Raw genomic sequence first — 20012 nt, 5'->3', positions numbered from 1 at the left:
AGATAGCAAGAACTGCTGGTGCTGGAGCCAGAGATAGTACAGCGCGGAGCTAAAGGAACACAGCAGGCCAGTTAGTATCAGAGGAGTAGGAAAGTTGATTTTTTGGGTTGGGCTCCTTCTTCAGACATGGGAGTGGGGCGAAGGGAGCTCAGAAATAAATAGAGAAAGAGCACCTTCCCCAGGCCCACCCCTCCTCTCTCTATTTTTTTCTGAGCTCCCTCCCCCTCCCCATGTCAGAAGAAGGGTCCCAACCCCAAAAAGTCAACTTTCTTACTCCTCTGATGCTGCCTGGCCTGCTGTGTTCCTTCGGCTTTGCACTGTATTTTCTTTGAAAAATCCCATGGTGCTATTCAAAGAATTGTGTTAACTGTGCCAAAAAGTTTTTTTTTCTAAATTTATTCTTGGCAAGTGCAGATTGCTGAAAAGGATATTGTCCATCCCTGTTTAGATTGAAAATACTGAGCAGTTTGCTCAGCCACATAAAGGCAGTTAACAGTCAACTTTGGTGTGGGCATAGATGTATAAGTAGTGCAGGGCAGATAAACACAGCAGGTTTTCTATTCATGTATAGGCAATCGTTCATAGCTGACTCCAAGCTCAACCTCACTGTCATCTCACTCTCTCAGCACCTTCACTGTACCTGTGCTTTATCTGTGTTGTTATACACCAACATCCAACAGTGAATGAGCAAAAATATCCTCCAATTAAATATTAGAAAACAGAAACTATTGTTTTGGATCCAACCAGGGACTAGGTGATTTGAATCTGGTAATGTGTAATGTGTAACATGTAATACCACAATCTCAGGGCAAAAGATCCCCCAGGAAAAGGTAAGCATAATTTGTTGAATTTAACATTATGTTTGAGAGGGAGAAACCTGGGTCAGAAACAACTGTATTAAACTTAAATAAGGGTGATTACAAAGGAATGAGGGGAGAGCTAGCTGGAGTGGACTGGGAAAAAGCTTAGCAACAAAAACAATTGAGGAGCAATGTCATGATTCTGCCTGTGAAACTGATGGAAAAGGTAAGAGACCATGGGATCCAGCAAGATTTGGCAGATTGGATCCACATTGGCTGAGTGGCAGGAAGCAGAGGGTAATTGATGAGGGATGTCTGGAAGTCCCACATGGGTTAGCATTGGGACTTTTTGTATTTGTAGTTTACATGAATGATTTAGACTTGAATTTAGAAGGTTGATCTGTAAGTTCACAGATGATACAAAGTTGATTGAGTGGGAAATAGTGAGAAGAATGGCCTTAGATCACAGGAGGATATAGACTGATATGTCAGATCGGCTGGTCAGTGACAAATGCAATACAATCCAGATATATGTGAGCTGATTGGTCGGGGTTAGCCTAGGTTGGACCAATAGAAACACCAAGAATCAAAGGTATACATAGACATCGGTCCCTGAAGGGAGCAGGACAAGTGGATGAAGTGGTTAGGAATGCATACAGGATATGTCCCTTTATTAGCTGAGGCATAGAGTTTAAAAGCAGATTTAAAAGCTAGAACTGTATAAAACATCGCTTGGTCCGCAGCTAGCGTACTGTTTGCAAGTCTGGTATCCATATTATAGGAAAGATGTGATTGCACTGGAGAGGATGCCGAGGAGATTTACCACAATGTTGCCAGGGCCAGATAGGAAGGCATGATCAGACTTGAAGGATCTGTCCACTAAAAGTCAGGGTGGGGTCACTGCTGCAGGAAGGTGCACGGAGGACTTAATTGTGGAGACTAGAGTCAGAATGCTGGGATGCAGAAGGGATGACATTGATAGTGAAAGAGGGTGAAGGACAGGGTTCCATGATGGTAAGCAGCATCCTGGCTTTCTCTGCTATATCCAGAATGAACGTCTGCAACTGTGCAGGACAGCTGTAGAGTGCCACCTATTAACTGGGTGTGCAAGACCCTTTTAAATATGTTGCTGGTGTCAGGGATGGCAGCATATCACAGATATTCAACAGTGGTTAGCACTGCCAACTATAGTGAATGGGTAAATCAGGATAGCATCAGTTACATAAGGGCATGGTAGATCATTAATGAAACCAGTTTGGGGCAATTGCAGAAGAAACCTTGCTAGGTCTCATGATCAGAAGCCATCATAAAACTTGACAAAAATGACAGGTATAAAAATATGAAAAGATTCAGTCCAGAGAAGCAAGCTCATCATATTGTGGTTCTAGAAACTGAGAGGAATAGAAAAGAGAAATTGCAATTGCAAAGAATTGGGTAGGGTTCTAATACCTAGGGAAATGAGTTACAATGAGGAAGTTAACAGCAGAAAAGGGCACTTTGGATGCACTTTCTTTTTGAACAACTGTGAAATTACTGCAAAGCGGCATCACTGACAAAGCTGGTATAAATTCACCGTCCTTAGATTCCTTGAGAAGGACCATGCATGATAAGTGTGAAGATTGCTGGACTTATGGAGAGTTGGTGAGAAAAATGCAAGGATAATTTATGATCTTCAATGCTTAGCCAATAACCTGAAATGACAAATTCCCTATCCTTTATGGAAACTGCCTAAATTTTATTCCATTGAAACCAATGGTGCAAATATCAAACAGATCTGTAAAAGGTAAGGTGTTCTGTCATAGCAGATTTCAGCCTAGGCAATGAAGACAAACATCGACCCCACAATACACAATCCCAACAAGCTAGTACACTGTAAAAGAAGTAATCAAAAGGATTAATAGAAAGTTGACCCGATAGAAGTTTATAAAATAATGAAAGGTATAAATAGAGTTGATGATCATTGTCTTTTTCCCTATGATGGGGAATTTCAAGACTTGGGGACACATTTTTATGGTGAGGGGAGAGACATTTAAAAAAAGACATAAGAGGCAAATTTTGTTTACGCAGAGGGTGGTTCATGTGTGGAATGAACTTCCTGATGAAGTGGTGAATGCAAGTACAATGACAACATTTCAAAGACATTTGGATGGATACACAAATAGGAAAGGTTTGGAGGGATATGGGTCAGGAGCAGGAAGGGTGGGACTAGTTTAGTTTGGGATTATGTTTGGCATGGACTGGTTGGACCAAAGGATCTGTTTCCATCCTATATGACCCTATGTCTCTATAATTGGATGTCTACTCCGAATATTGGGTACCATTCCAGAAAATTCACATCAAGAAGGAGATATAAGCCATGAGAAAGGTGCAGCACAGAGATAGCAGCATTATACTGGGGATTTAAGGGTTAAATTTTAGCAGAACAGTTTGCACAATATCCGCTTTAGTTTGGAAGGTTGAATGAATTGAATTGAGGTTTAAAATGATAAAAGGATTTCATTGGGTAGACAAAGAGAATCTATTTCTATCATGCCTGAAGGGTTCTGAAAGGGCTAATACTAGGATTAAGTGCAATTAGCATCATCCATTGTGATAAAAAGTAAAGTTGTTTCAGTCCCTCTTTCTCATTAGAGAGACACCCAACGGTGGCTTAATCTGAGGAACACCGTGAGTCACGTGAGGGGTGAGCTTGTGAAAGTGGCACCTTCAGGATAACCTCAACCAGTATGAAAAGCGAATCCATGCTGTTTGTATCACTCTTTGTTGCAAACCAGGAGGGGCTCTGCCGGCGAGATTGTTTATGCATGCCCAGGCTCTCTGCGCCACCGCATGCTGCCCTCATGGTAGCTGGGGTGGGGGTGGGGGGTGCGGTGGTGAGACTGTCAATCACCTCCTTCTGGAGTGTGCCTATGCGCAGGAGGTCTGGAGGGTGATGCAGTGGTATTTGTCGACATTTGTCCCAAGCAGCTCCGTGACACAGGACTCCGTGGTCTACGGACTGCTTCCCGGGACACACATCGAGACCAACATCAGCTGCACCTGGAGGACCATCAATGCGGTGAAAGACACTCTTTGGTCTGCCTGCAACTTGCTGGTCTTCCAATTGAGAGAACTGACCCCGACCGAGCCTTGCAGACTGGCGCACTCCAAGGTCCAGGACTACGTGCTGAGGGACGTGCTAAAGCTTGGGGCAGCTGCAACCGAGGTGTGGTGGGGAAAGACCACCGTATGAACCCCCTCGTCCAGAATAGGAAAAAGAACCCTATCTGGTAACTGGGCCCAGCTGGCACCTTCGCCAACTGGTCAGGGGTCCAACGGGGACTGTGTGGGGAGACGACCGCCGGGATTTTTCCTTTGTTTTTGTTTTTTGAAATTAGGTTCCCTACAGTGTGGAAACACTCTCTTCGGTCCAACAAGTCCACACCGCCCCTTGAAGCATCCCACCCAAACCCATTCCCCTATAACCCACACACCCCTGAACATTATGGGCAATTTAGCATGGCCAATCCACCTAGCCTGCACATCTTTGGAATGTGGGAGGAAACCCACGCAGACACAGGGAGAATGTGCAAACTCCACACAGACAGTTACCCGAGGCTGGAATCGAACCTGGGTGACTGGCGTTGTGAGGCTGCAGTAGTAACCACTGAGCCACCGTGCCACCTACTTTTAGTTGGTGTACGTACCCCCTGGGTAACCCGGAGTGGCTAGCATGACTGGGTAGCTGTGTAAATATGTTTACTTTTTGTATAATCTACGAATAAAGTTTTTTTTTAATTAAAAAAATTTTTTATTGCAAACCATGCCTCTAACCTACTGAGCTAACAGACCAAAAACAAAGTTGCTGGAAAAGCTCAGCAGGTCTGGCAGCATTGGTGGAGGAGATAACAGCATTAACGTTTCAGGTCTGGTGACCCTTCCTCAGAACAGCTAACTGAACCCCTTCCCTTGTGATAATGTGATGAGGACTTGGACTGTAAGAAAGTTGGAGTTAGTAGGGGAAAGACCTGTGATTAATATGCTTCTAACAGTCCCTGTAGTAGCATTCATAAAACATGTAAATAGTTACAGTAATGCAAAAAGTTTGGATTGCTTGAAGGAACAATAGGAATGAAGGGCTTGAAGAAACCTACGTGCACAGTCTGGCAGTAAAGTGAGGGCATGTAAAATGGTTGACTTCTCAAGAAAACACAAAAATCCTCATCAACTGATTCCGTTTATCAGGATTAAAGATATATTATGTCTACAGATGTCTTAGTGCATCATAATTCTATGTGCAACCACATTAAAATCTGATGCTTCAGTTACAGACAAACAGTACTGTTCCAGAAACAGCCTACGGGATGTCCCAAACCAACCCAATGTGTAGTGTACATATTAACTCGAACATGAGATGCTTTGCAGAAGAGGAAGCTCTCCCAATTATATGGGCCTGTACATGAGATTTACAGGCTCAGTATAAAAATGGTCATTCAAATGGCACACAGATCGTTAGTCTCCAGTAGCTGAGAAGGAACTTGCAAGAATGCCTCCAAGAATCTAAAGATTTTGTGTTTGCCTTATGGTATCCCCTTATGAAACAATCTTCATGCAGCAGAAACTGAAGAGTGGTGGATGCACACTCCAGAATAAAGTTAGCAGCCTTATCGTCGTAATGTTGACTTCATCCAAGTTTTGCGTCACACATCCATTTCACGATTGCCAGTAAATTAATTTAGTCATATTTAACAAGAACGAATGAGGGATTGGGAATGTTTTACCATCTGTTGAAGCTTTCCCAAGGGTTGGCTATATCCCAAGCCCAGCTATGTGGCAATGAAAACCTATTTCACTCATAAAAATCATTTTCCCATTGTTGTTGATGTATGGCAAGTGACTGTTCGTCCCAGCTTTGGTTTAAGAGGATACCTAGGGGAAACTGCATAGAGAACACTTGGAAATCACCACTTTCAAGCCCAGAACGCAGTCATTTTTATGGTGTCCCAGAATTTACAGGGACAATTTGGAACTCATTACCAACTGCCAGACCGAGGAGAATTTTAATACACACCAAAATCCCATCAGACATTGACAGAATGAGGATTGATTTTTTTTTGTTTTCAACAGAAACTCTTATTTCATCATCATCAATTGTTTCTCCCGACAGTTGAATATGGTTAATAATGACAGACACAGAAGCAGTAATTGAGTCTTACGTCATATTTTTGCAAAGCATGTCATTTTAGACAATAGGCCCAATTTGTGAATCAGTACATCTGCCAATTCCCAGACAATGATAGATTTAGGCATATCACAAGTTCACTGTGTTACCTACAATCTGATGGGGAGCTAAATGTGGGTCAGTCTTACAGAAGAATTCAGACTATTGTGCAGTATTGTTGAATTGCATGTCCACCCAGTTCCAATACAGTCTAGCACCAGGTGGGCAGAACGCTGTATACTCAGATCTCTATCTTTCCTAAGAATCTGGTTCCAGATTTATGCCTTACATGATAACCAAGCAGTACAATCATAGGGTATCATAGCATGGTGATCGGCACTTTGGTCCATCGTATCCATGTGGTCATCAAGCAGCTATCTACTTTACTTTCATTTTCAAGTGTTTGACCTGTAGTCTTGTGTCCTATGCTGCTTCAAATTGTCATCTAAATACTTCAGAAATGTTGTCATATATGACACATGGAACATATATGTATGTATACATTATGGTACATAATAAAGAATAATCCTATTGCACGTAGCAAACCACATTTTAGAATACATAAATATTGCCATACAAGGAATGAGCCAGAGTTAGCAACAGAAGTACAGTTAGGGATTAGGGTTTTTTTTACAGAAAATGTTCAGCCGCTCACAGAAAGTTGAACCAATGGTGATCGTACATCATCCATACTGCTGAAGGGCTGTATTGTGGAACCTCAGGAACCATGAACAGATTATGCAATGGGTTGAAACAGCTAGCAAAACTGAGGATAAAAGAAAACTATAGACCCTTGATCATCAAGTAAACAGTCCAAGTCAACTACCTCATTCCAAAAAGCTACACTTCTTCCAAGTTTGACAAGAATGTACTCGCGAATTATGAATGAAACTTCCTGATCATCTGAATTTATAAAGTTAAAGATGTGAGTAGGATGGTGTTGAGGTAACTGGAAATGTACAAACCAACATATGACAGTAATTGTTTTGCATTATGTCTCACAGTCAGTACACAGTACATACTGACATACTCATGTTATCATCACCATATCATTACATCTGACCAAAGGGCAGGGGGTCTCTGACTCCATTTTAACTGGGACCACTTGAAGTATCACACATTAATTGAAGTGTGCTGCTGTTTGTAACTGAAGAGTTTAGTATTACCCAGGCCATGAAGTGCCTGTGACTGTAATATATGTCTATACAAAGAGCTGTAATGAATGCCTTGAATATATCAGCACTTCATTGCGAAAGCTAACTGAAGTATTGCACTGTAAGGCACAAATACCCTGCTTGAGCCAGGAGTCCACAACATGATGAAAGATCGAACAGTTTGAAAGAAAATGATTTGGAGTGGGAGTGGGCGTTTGAGATGATATGTATGGGTCGGCAGTATTAATTATTTTGATTGAGCACGATAAGCACCATTGACTGTGGCGATACATGAAAATACATTAATTAACATTAGTTAATCCACAGATGGAAGGCTGTGTGCAGTTTTGGTCACCACTCAATAGGAAGAATGTAATTACACTGGAGGGGTTGTAGAGGAGATTCACCAGGATGTTGCCTGGCCCAGAGTGATGAAGCTGTCAAAAGAGACTAAACAGATGGGTGATAATGGGGACTGCAGATGCTGGAGAATCCAAGATAACAAAGTGTGAAGCTGGATGAACACAGCAGGCCAAGCAGCATCTCAGGAGCACAAAAGCTGACGTTGCGGGCCTAGACTCTTCATCAGAGAGGGGGATGGGGAGAGGGTTCTGGAATAAATAGGGAGAGCGGGCGAGGCGAATTGAAGATGGAAAGAAAAGAAGATAGGTGGAGAGGAGAGTATAGGTGGGGAGGTAGGGAGGGGATAGGTCAGTCCAGGGAAGACGGACAGGTCAAGGAGGCGGGGTGAGGTTAGTAGGTAGGAAATGGAGGTGCGCATGAGGTGGGAGGAAGGGATGGGTGAGAGGAAGAACAGGTTAGGGAGGCAGAGACAGGTTGGGCTGGTTTTGGGATGCAGTGGGGGGAGGGGATGAGCTGGGCTGGTTTTGTGTTGCAGTGGGGGGGAGGGGACGAACTGGGCGGGTTTTGGGATGCGGTGGGGGAAGGGGAGATTTTGAAGCTTGTGAAGTCCACATTGATACCATTGGGCTGCAGGGTTCCCAAGCGGAATATGAGTTGCTGTTCCTGCGACCTTTGGGTGGCATCATTGTGGCACTGCAGGAGGCCCATGATGGACATGTCGTCTGAGGACGACATTTTAACCATTTTAACTCCCCCTCCCATTCCTCAGACGACATGTCCATCATGGGCCTCCTGCAGTGCCACAATGATGCCACCCAAAGGTCGCAGGAACAGCAACTCATATTCCGCTTGGGAACCCTGCAGCCCAATGGTATCAATGTGGACTTCACAAGCTTCAAAATCTCCCCTTCCCCCACCGCATCCCAAAACCCGCCCAGTTCGTCCCCTCCCCCCACCGCAACACAAAACCAGCCCAGCTCATCCCCTCCCCCCACTGCATCCCAAAACCAGCCCAACCCGTCCCCTCCCCCCACTGCATTCCAAAACCAGCCCAGCCTGTCTCTGCCTCCCTAACCTGTTCTTCCTCTCACCCATCCCTTCCTCCCACTTCAAGCCGCACCTCAATTTCCTACCTACTAACCTCATCCCACCTCCTTGACCTGTCCGTCTTCCCTGGACTGACCTATCCCCTCCCTACCTCCCCAACTATACTCTCCTCTCCACCTATCTTCTTTTCTCTCCATCTTCAATCCGCCTCCCCCTCTCTCCCTATTTATTCCAGAACCCTCTCCCCATCCCCCTCTCTGATGAAAGGTCTAGGCCCGAAACGTCAGCTTTTGTGCTCCTGAGATGCTGCTTAGCCTGCTGTGTTCATCCAGCTTCACACTTTGTTATCTAAACAGATGGGGTTGTTTTCTGTAGGGCAGAGTTGGCTGAGGAGTGATCTGATTGAAGTATAGTGAGTTCCGAGGGGCATGGACAGGGGGAAGCTTCTGCCTCTAGTTGAGGGGTCAATAACCAAGGAACAGGATTTTAGAGTAAGGAGCAGGAGGTTTAAGAGGGATTTGAGGAAATAAAAATTCAGCCGGGAGGTTATGACTCTCTGGAACACCCTGCCCAAATGATTGGAACCCTCAAGACATTTAAGAAATATCAAGAAAGCACTTGAAATGCTACAGCATACAAAATGATGGGCAAAATGCTGGAAGTGCGTTTAGAAGAGATGGATGTTTGGTGACTGGTGTAGACACAATGAGCCAAAGGGTCTCTTTCTGTGCTGTAAAACCTTTGATTCTGTGACAGAGAGAGGAGTAAAATAGGGGTAGGTACAGGCAGAACCTAAGACTATTGTGTTCCTAACAGTCTTTGTAGTAATGTAGAGCATATTCATGTAATCCTTAAATAGTTGCAATGTTGCTAGAACTATATACTCCACAAGAATCTTCTATTCTGACCAGAAAGGTGGCTGTATTCATCTACATTAAATCACTTAGTCCTGAAGGAACTCTCTCACACATAGCTTTTTCCATTGAGGGAATGTGGAACTAGGCACACAGCCTTAAAGTTTGCTCCAGTCTTTTAGGAGTGTAAACCAGGAAACACCTGTTCACACACAATATGTGGAATTCTGTCTTCTGAGTGAATTGGCATTTTCAAAACAGGAAACGATAGATTTTAGTTACGTATGGAATATTGGTAGATATATATAGATGAAATGCAAAGCCGTCATTTTCTAACTAAATGGTAAAACAGACAAAGGGGCTGAATGGCCTACTCCCATTCCCATCTTCCAAAAACTTTTCATTCTCATTTAATCTTCCTCTCATCTCCCAATTAATCATCGTAGCCAATTAGCTGGGTGCTTTGGATGAATACAGCAACTTTGTTTGAGGGCTCTTGTGTAGTGTTTCAATCATGGAAACCTGGATTCAAGCCCCACCTATTCTGAATATATGCCACAACTGTACAGGTTGATTCAAGTACGACACTTATAGAAGGCATTGGTAGCATCCCTACATATGTTTCAGGTTTCATGTATAAATGTTGCAAGTTCAACTCCTACCTACTTCAGATGTGTATAATAACATTTCTGAACAGGTTGCTTATAAAATATCTACAGCAGCTTTAGGGGTAGTGCGTCCAAGTAATCGAAGGTGTTGGGTCTGGGCTTCAGTTTCGTTGGGGTGTGTGTTCAAACGTGCCACTGCCCGTTGTGCTAGTAGTTATCATTCAGAGCCTTTTGGAGGGCTCTTGTTGTGCAGTAGTAAAATCCCTACCTCTAGACCCAGGAGGTCTGGGCTCAAATTTCACCTACCCCATGAGTGTGCCATTATCATATCTATACAAGGTGATTACAATATGATATTTTATGCATATTGATATTATAGAGCAGCTTGCGAGCAGTAAATTCAATTTTACTAATTTGTAAATTGTGTCAAAGGATGATTGAGTCCTTTTATTAAAATAACAACACCATCTGGTCAGCCTCGAGCCTCTACTGCCAAGAAGGTTGACCACATTTTATATACACTATTGATATCACCTTCAAACAATGTGAATAGTAGCTTTTAAAATCTGTACTCAGTAATTCTCTTCCAAAGCTATTTTAGTCTCCTTCCCTGTATTCAAAAGCATGTTTCACTATCAATGCTTTGGCTTCATGCCCAAATTCTTTTGTATCTTACCATTGCTATATTACCCATTCCAACCTATTTTAATGTACCTGATATTACAATGCATGTGTCCTTAGCTCTCCTTTTCATGGCTTTGTAAGCTGAGTCTGCAATGGCATACAAATGTGGTGGTCTTTCATACAGCTCCCTTCCTTTGTAGTGTTCGATCATGTCTCTTCCATATAAATCAATATGCTGGTATGGATTTACTGAGACAACCACCTCTCCGATGTAGGTGTAGATTCTATTCTTATAAAACCTGTAAGAGAAGAAATAAGCAGTAATGTTTTTTTCAGACACAACCAGCACCTGTTTATCTTTGAACATGTTACCCTTTGCTTCCCATCGATTAGCATTCTTGACTTCGTCTTGTTTAATTTCAGCTGGACCCTAATATCTCCTCCATTGCTTAAACTGGATCTGAGACGTTGTCTTGTCTTTTATATCAACATATTTCATCTTCTAAATCCAAATACTCTTTTTAACAGATGTTTCCTACATTCTCAGTTGAAATCAGCACCAATACAGCACAACTTCTTTCTCTATTTCATTCATTCTAGGGCAGTAAAGCTGTGGTGTGGATATAACAGTCTACTTGCTGAGTTAATGAAATCACAAGTACAAATCCCACCCAAACAAGTTGTGGACTGTTACCAGGAAATGATCATGAAAGCTTCTGGAGAGTTGTTTAAGACCCATATCAGCAACTAGGGGTCACAATTTCAAGATTGTCAGCAAGACAGCCAGGAATGAGATGAGGAGAAACTTCTTTACTCAGAGAGTTTTTAGGATTTAGAATGCACTGCCTGGAAGAGCTGGGGAGGTGGATTGCACAGGAGGTTTCAAAAGAAAACTCAATACATAAGTGAAACTGATTAATTTATAGGGCTATGGAGATAGGGCGGTGGAACAGGACTGGCTGGGTGGCTGTTTCGGGAGCCGGCGCCAAATGATAGGCTGAATGGCCTCCGCCTGCACTGAAAAAATTGACAATTCAGTGATTCTAATGCCATTCAGTGAAAGGGATCTGGCTTTCCAAGGCAATCTGATCTATATGTCAGTCTCATCCAGCACTCAGTGGATGATCCTAATGCCCCTTGACAAGCTAGAGATTGCAAAAAATAGTGTATTTGTAGGTATACCCACAGGCTGAGAAGAGCTTACAATAAAGAAAACCTTTACTTTCTCTCCTTCATGTTGTAATCCACACTTGCCACTTCTCAAATATTGATAGCTGTTTAGTAGTACAGAACTTGAGAAATATTTCAATGTTGAGGGGATAAAAGCAATGCAGGGACTGGAACAGGATTGACTACCCTGGACTTTGATGGTAATGCAGGCTTCATGCTGCTTGTCCTTTTGAATGATTTCAGCATCCAGGCTGTGCTATTTACACTGTATTGACCAGCTGGACGTACCAGCAGCTGATCAATATTTTGAGTGGTTGGGGCTCCGCTGCTTAGAAGTAGCCTCCTCCTCTTAAAGAGGAGGAGAACTGCATCTGCTCAGAGTTAATGACTAAAGAAAATCTGACAGGCAATTGCATTAAAAGGGCTCTGGCCTGTTTGATGCTGCAGTATAGGTTTTTGGTGGAAGAAATTGAAAGAGGTTACAAAGATAATGTCCTCAAATAGCTCAGGTTCATTCTCCAGTGACATAAAGTCAAATCCTGCCATACTGGTTGGTGAAATTTCAATTAATTTAATAAAGTCGAGGATTGAAAGACAGCTTCATTCGTGTTGATTTTGAGTATATCATGAACTATTATAAAAAATAAAATGTGCTCTTCTTTTTGCAAAGGTAGATATTTTCTAATTCACCTATTTAGAGATGTTAGTATGTACCTCGGAAGCCGGTAGAATTTGAACCCAGGTCTCCAGGCTCAGAGGTAGGGGCACTACCAGTGCACCACAAAAGCCCTCCTTTCAGGAAGGTAACCTGCCATCCTTACCTGATCTGGCCTATGTTTGACTCCAGGCAACAATGTGGTTGACCCTTAACTGTCCTTTCCATTCAGCTCAAGAGGCACTTAGGAATGAGCAACAATGCAGATCTTACCAGAGATGCCCACATTTCATGAAAGAATAAATACAGATAAAAATGTTCTTTTTGCACGGAGGATGGAGGCTCTCCAGAAACACTGGCAATGCTTGTGGAGCACATAGTCACTGCAATTAATACCAGGAGCCAATCTCTGTCAATTTGGAGGCAGTGCTGGAGGAACTGTAATGACCACATGCAAACCACTGACCACAAACTTCTTGACAATCTGATGATGGTCTCTTTTAATAAAAAGTATAGAGGATGTTTGCCGCAGAGGCCTAGTACATCTGCAGCTGATGTATGGATGCCCAGGGTTGCTTGAAGTTATCTTCCAGGGTGTAGTCTAGTGTCGTTTGTTTAATGTCACATTTCTAGTGAGTTGCGCTACAGTTAATGTGACAATATTGCTCGGGAGCAGTTTTCAACACGGGAGAAACAATTTGCATTTTTCAACTAAGTTGCAGATGTTGAACTTTGACTCTCACAAATGAGAAATGAGGTGTCTGTTAATGAGGTTACAATGATTATATTCACCCTCATTATTTATTTCATTTTGTCTCAGTAGTATACACTCTCCTTTTCTACCACCAGCCGAATAGAAACCAGATGCCAACAATTCTCAACATGACTGTCAGACCGGTTACCTGGACACTCCAGCTTGCTCCACTGGACTTCCATCTTGGGTAACAGGCTATGGTCCATAGGCCATGATTGCCCATAACTCACGTCCAAGGACACTGGAATCTATCGAATGCCAGCCTCTCTGCGCTATCATGGTACATTTCCGATCCACTCACAGGATACAGGATACTTCTGCACTTTGATGCTGCACTTTGGAGTACACTGGTAACTTTTATTGGAAAGTATCTCCATCTTGCTTTCCCTTTCTTCCACCTTACCCCCTCAGTTGCAGTTGAAGGACCACTGTCCTTCTGTTTTGCTTTGCAGCTTAGTACAGAAACAGCTTATCATACTGCTTGGCAGCCTCCAGTCAAAGGGATGGACACATTGCTGAATGGTACAGTGCTAAATCAATTTCATACCATAAGCATGTCCTGACAATGTATAGGGCAAACACACTGCATGTGTACCAACTAATTGGTCATGTCTCAATTCAAAGGAGTGTCGCCCTCAGGGTGAGGGGCTGCTGTTACTCAGTGGGTCCTGGTGGAGTCTGGGCAGTATCACAATCAGTACAAGGGCTTGAGTAGAGTCAGACTCCAGTTGAGGTGGTGTATGGCAGGGGGTCTGTTTCACTGCAGTACGCGGAGAGGACCATAGAGAGTCCTGCATGTCCCACGAAGCCAGGAAGGGAATTTGCACATTGTCAGTTAGGGAGATGCACAGAGAAAAGCCAGAGGTCCATCAGTCATCAGTCAGGGCTGTCCATCCAAACTGGTTTGGGGATGGATCACGGTCAGTCCTGGGAGTGGGTTTCAATTAAATGAATGTTGGTGTTGCGGGGAGTTACCAACGCTTAGAGCCAGAGGCAGTAACCTGGGATGCAGAGGGCCAAGGATGGTAAAGAGGACACATTCAACATTTAAGGGGTTGGGGGAACTAGCAGTGCCTGGGAAGACATTGGATGCTGCAGGAGAAGGTAGGCGATTGACAGTTACTACCACTGTCGACTCGGAGGAGGAAGTGTGTGTGATGATGGTGGGTATAACCAAACTGCAGTGACAGAGTACAGGGGTAAGGATGAGAGTTGGAGATATAGATCAAGTGGTGGACAGGATCAGGTGAGGGATCAGTAGAGATTGGCTGTCCATGGAAAGCTAGGTAAAAAAGGACATAGATAATATAGTGTGGAGCTGGAGGAGCACAGCAGGCCAGGCAGCATCAGAGGAGCAGGAAAGCTGATATTTCAAGAAATGATTTCTGAAGAAGGGTCCCGACCCAAAATGTCAGCTTTCCTGCTCCACTGATGCTGCCTGGCCTGCTGCGTTCCTCTAGCTCCTCACTGTATTATCTCAGACTCCAGCATCAGCAGTTCTTACCATCTCTGCAAAAAAGGACATGACTGGTTGTTAGAGGAAGAGAGTTATCTGACTTAGCTAGACCAGGGGTTCAGGCTTACCCTGACTCTAACCGTACATTGTCTTCCATGATCTTTCAATTCTTAGATGTGATCGATGAATGGGAAAAAGCTGTGACTATGCCTGGAATGGGCAGAATCAGTATTTGTTTGCTCTCCAATAATGTGGGCCCTACTTCTGAGTTACAGGAGATTCTTTATGAAGCCAATGTGTTCATCATTCATGTACGGGGTGCAGATTGAGTCATTCGCAATTATACCACCCTGCATTTGAAATTCATTGTATCCAACTGTGTAGGATGTAAATGCTGGTCCAAAGCGCTGTGTACCATGTCAATGATGCTTGCAGGTTAGACATAGACAGCTCTGTGAATCAGAAGTAGTCATGTGTGACCTTAAAAGAGGCACCTGCAGGCCACAGAGCAGACTACTGAGGCAAGATCAAGTAGGCTGCTTAAGGGCAGGAAACTGATTCTCTCTCAACATGAACTGTAAATGTCACGCACCACAATCTTTAATGCAGTAATGCCTTTTGTGGCTGATGTGGGGCTGGGAGGAGAGGGGCTCAATATTAATGCAGCATTTGCAAACACCTGCTGCTTCTTTGTATCATGACTAGTCGGGTATTCATCTGAACAAGGTCCAATGCTAAAGTTCCACAGATGCAAATGCTGCCTACTCACATCACTAAGAACATCATCTATATCAGCTAATATTGGATATGGAGAGATTGTCTTTGGGGACAGATTGAATAGGATGGCAGTTGAATAGTACTTACTATCTTAGAATGCTACAGATACTGGAACATTGAGTAAATTTAAAGAAAAGAAAGACAGATTTTAAATTAATGATGGATGAAGGGTCATGGAAAATGGGCAGAGTTGATGTTGAGAGAGAGATAAGAAAGTGTGGAGCTGGATGAACACAGCAGGCCAAGCAGCATCTTAGGAGCAGAAAGCTGATGTTTGGGGGCCTAGACCCTTCATCAGAAAAGGGGGATGGGGAGAGGGTTCTGAAATAAATTGGGAGAGAGGGGGAGGCGGATCGAAGGTGGATAGAGGAGAAGATAGGTGGAGAGGAGACAGACAAGTTAAAGGGGCAGGGATGGAGCCAGTAGAGGTGAGTATAGCTGGGGAGGTAGGGAAGGGTAGGTCAGTCCGGGGAGGACGGATAGGTCAAGGAGGTGGGATGAAGCTAGGAGGTAGGGAATGGAGGTGCGGCTTGAGGTAGGAGGAGGGGATAGGTGAGAGCAAGAACAGGTTAGGGAGGCGGGGAGGAGCTGGGCTGGTTTTGGGATGCAGTGGGGGGAGGGGAGATTTGAAGCTGGTGAAATCCACGTTGATACCATTGGGCCGCAGGGTCCCTAAGCGGAATATGAGTTGATGTTGAGATGAGATCCGCCATGATCATATTGAACAGCACAGCAGAGTAGGGGGGCTGACTTGCCTACTACTGCTTTTAGTTCTCATGTTCAGTGCAGGGGCTGAGTTGAGCTGGGGTGAGGTGTCAGGTGGAAATTGGGAGGAGTTGGGTAGAGGACATGGCTTTGGTAATCAGGATAACATTGGAATTAGCCAGGTCTGGAAGTGACAATGGCATAGATGAGATTTCTAGCAATAGATGAATTGACCAATTGCAAGCTGGAATTATTTCTAGATCTGGGCATGAACAAAGCTTTCTTACTGTGAAACAGATGTGTTTATTAATAGCCACAGCTAACATATAAAAGGTCACCAAAAACATAATTTTTCTCCCTTTAAAGTCCATTTTCAACTATCACACAGCTACATTTTAGGCTCCATCGTGCTTTGCTTTCCTAACTTGAATGATTCTTCAGAGATCGTTGGAACTGCAGATGCTGGAGAGTCTGAGACAACAAGGTGTAGAGCTGGATGAACACAACAGGCCGAGCAGCATCAGAGGAGCAGGAAATCTGACATTTCGGGTCTAGACCCTTCTTCAGAAATGATTGATTCTTCCACAGCTTTGACAAGAAACTACTTTCCTCAGATTTGCTTTAAATTTGCTGCTGCTTCATAGCAACACACTGTTAACTTCTACAACAACCTTTACTCTAAATATGCTGTACAGTTGTCACTTTGTACCAATTCATTTAATTTTCTTACACATTCCAAAATTTTTACTTTAAATTTTGTATCTGAGTTGGTTAACACCGGTGTTTTTTTTAACCAAGAGAGAAAGAAAAATTAAACCCTTTCAGTTTTACTTCCTGCATTGATTTCACCTTCTAACTTCTGTTCCATCCAAACACTCACCTCACTTTCAAATTGGCTAAGAACTCCTCTATGGTGAGGTTATCCAATAAGACAAAGTCGGCTTTGCCAAACTCCAAGCTCTCCTGCTCTGCCATTCCTTTTGACAGGCGTGGCGTGACTCTGCTGGTTCGGAAGTGGTATGAGCTCAACACAGGCTCCTTCCTTCTAATATGACATCCGGAAGGTACCAATCAGCTGAGACGCTTCTTGCACAGTCACTATCTGTGGTTGCAGCCTGTTTCCCCTCAAACCTTCAGGAACCATTGCTGAATGTGACAGAATACTTACAAAGAAGAAGGAAGTTAAGCCTGGGGCTTGGCAATGCCAGTGTAAAGAAATTTTATTTGTGTTCGTATAAGGTTCTCATCAGGGAAGTTCGATATTCAATCTCCTTACCATTCAATAATATGTCGCCTGCTCAGCATTCTTGTCTCTGAGATTGTACGTTCAAATTCTATTCCAAAGTCTTATGTAGAATTGGAATATAGAGTCTAGAAATAGGCATTTTCCACAATGATAACATGCAGCTCATTTACATTCTCACTGCTTCTGGGCAAAGATGTTTCTTCTGAATCCGTTATTTGACTTCTTTGTGATGACCTTATGTAGATTGTGTATAGATTTGTTCATCCTTATAGGTCTTGAGTGGAACATCTGAAACAAGATACCACCAAGCTAGGCAAGACTGTGAGATAGCCCTGAAAGATTTTGCAATGTGTTCACATTGGCTTTTCACTTCATCAAAGAAAAACTTCCCTCTGGCGTTAGTATCAAATTCTGTCTGGATAAGAGGTTTAAAACCTCAATCACCACTGTGCCACAATTAAATTGAACTGTGCAGACATAGATGATCTACAGCTCGGAGGATGATTGTGGTTTTATTGCCTACATTGCACTAGATTAGCAGACCACTCCTGATCTCTTCAGTTCTGAATACAAAAATTGCAGCTTGTACTTAAATTTTTCCAAAACGCATACAACAACCCACCCCTGGTCAGCCAAATATTCCATCACCTCATATACCTTGAAGACGAAACTCTCAACAAACTGACCACTTCCCTAATAATAAAATGTGAGGCTGGATGAACACAGCAGGCCCAGCAGCATCTCAGGATGCTGCTGGGCCTGCTGTGTTCATCCAGCCTCACATTTTATTATCTCAGATTCTCCAGCATCTGCAGTTCCCATTATCACTGACCACTTCCCTTACCTTGGCAGGCACCTCTTTCAAAAGGTCACCATTGATCAAGAGAATCAACAACATATCAACAGCACCAGTTCAACTTTCTTCAAGTTACAGAAGTGAGTTGAGTGAATCGATTGTACTATTTTACTTCTGTCCAGGCGTGTGGCTGATAAAGGTCACAGGTAGCTTAGACATCTGGAAGCATTACCTATTATTTAGCGTGGTGAATATGAACTAGAGGTAAAGTTTCTATTGTCTTAGCATACCATCGGGCTGCTCTTTCATTAGAGAAAATGACCAATGGAGGTTTAACCTGACGGTCACCATGCTTCAAGCGAGGGAAGAGGTTGAAAGAGAGAATCCTACATGATACCCTCAGCCGGCGCAGGAATGGAACTGATCACTACAAGACTTGACATGAAGATTGATGAATGAAAAATCTCCTAGTAGTCATGTGATCTTGCATCGCTTCCCTTGATGAGGTAGATTACCTTATTCACATATTTTCTTTAACTCTTTAAACTACACTTACACAACATATCTTCCCCATGAAAAGAAAAACTACCGACTCGATCTCTGATCTTTGATTACTGTGGACTTCCACCTATCTCCTCAATCGTGCCCTCAATCTTCTCGAAGGAGGTTGAAAATTTGAGCCCTCTATGCTTTCTCTCAAATTCTGTTGGCTGGAATGAGAATTACCAGATCATACCAGGTCACTACTCAGGGCATCTTGCCAGTGTCTTTAATAACTTGTCAAATCCACAGAAGATTGCCTTCTTGTAGAAACTAATGCACTGCCATTTCTTCCAACCATTCCACTTACTTTCTCTGTCACCATAATGTTGTCAACTTTTACTTTCAGCAGGGTATTTACCTCAAGTGGCAATACTTCTGTTATCTTGAGTAATATATTATGGTTAAAGTTGCACTGAAAGATTCAATAGACATTTAAAACAGCTCCTTGTATGTACATATATATTACAATTACAGGCTCTTCAGTATTCAGGCTGATTTGAAGGAATTTTATTGGTTTCAAATTGCAGCACCCTTTTATCAGCACGTCATGCTTCAAGTGACCCTAGTTAAGGTGGTAGGGTGATGGTATCATGAACATGTCACTTTAAAATGTACTGCATATTATTTGTAAGATATGACATAACAAGATAGGATCACTTATATATTCTCAAGAAACTGGCCTTATCAGTTTTGATCATGAACCCACACAAACTCCAGAGGAAATCTGGTGGGTGTTAATGTTGTGGAAATGATTGTAATTGCTTGTTTGATTGGCATGGGAATCATTCCCCTTCTCACTTACTCTGGACAGAAATCCCTTCAGTCATTCTCTTTACTCCTGATAATGGATTGTATAGTTGTTGCAATTGGAAATCATCTCATCTCATGACTTTCAGAGCCTTGTCACCAATCAGAATTTCACACTTTAGCATAACACTTGGTGATATCCAAGTGACTCAGGTGCAAGCTATGAAATATCTCAAATCTGAGGTCTCCATGTATGCCCAAAATCTTATAATAAATCAGCAAATAATCTGTAACACTGAGATTGTCTTTTCCTCAAACAAATATTGCCTCAGAATAGGTTTATGTGGAATATACCCTGCCAATCCTTTAATGCTCTGCTCATGGAACTGAACATATTCTTCAACTGACTTTTATACACATCTAATCTCATTTTGGTAGTGCCTTGGATAATGTTGTAGAACAGAGGGCCCTAGGGGTGCAGGTACATAATTCTTTGAAGTTCGTATTGCATAT

General features: G+C 43.0%; 1 protein-coding gene across 1 annotated transcript in view; it reads right to left on the bottom strand.

Moving 5' to 3' along the window:
- LOC125451822 (unconventional myosin-Id-like) overlaps positions 1-17165 on the bottom strand; it is a 136208-nt gene extending 119043 nt beyond the window's left edge. Inside the window, exons 1-2 of the mRNA XM_048529446.2 lie at positions 17048-17165; positions 10741-10949 (exon numbers count right to left, since the gene is read on the bottom strand). Coding sequence (XP_048385403.1) covers positions 10741-10949; positions 17048-17142 — 304 coding nt within the window. The 5' untranslated portion in view covers positions 17143-17165. The remainder of the gene's footprint in view (positions 1-10740; positions 10950-17047) is intronic.
- Positions 17166-20012: the final 2847 nt, after the last annotated feature.

The sequence above is a fragment of the Stegostoma tigrinum genome, chromosome 5 (genome assembly GCF_030684315.1).
Source record: "Stegostoma tigrinum isolate sSteTig4 chromosome 5, sSteTig4.hap1, whole genome shotgun sequence".
Lineage (NCBI taxonomy): Eukaryota > Metazoa > Chordata > Chondrichthyes > Orectolobiformes > Stegostomatidae > Stegostoma > Stegostoma tigrinum.
The sequence above is the reverse complement of the archived record's forward strand: the minus strand, read 5'-3'. Positions and strand labels throughout refer to the sequence as shown.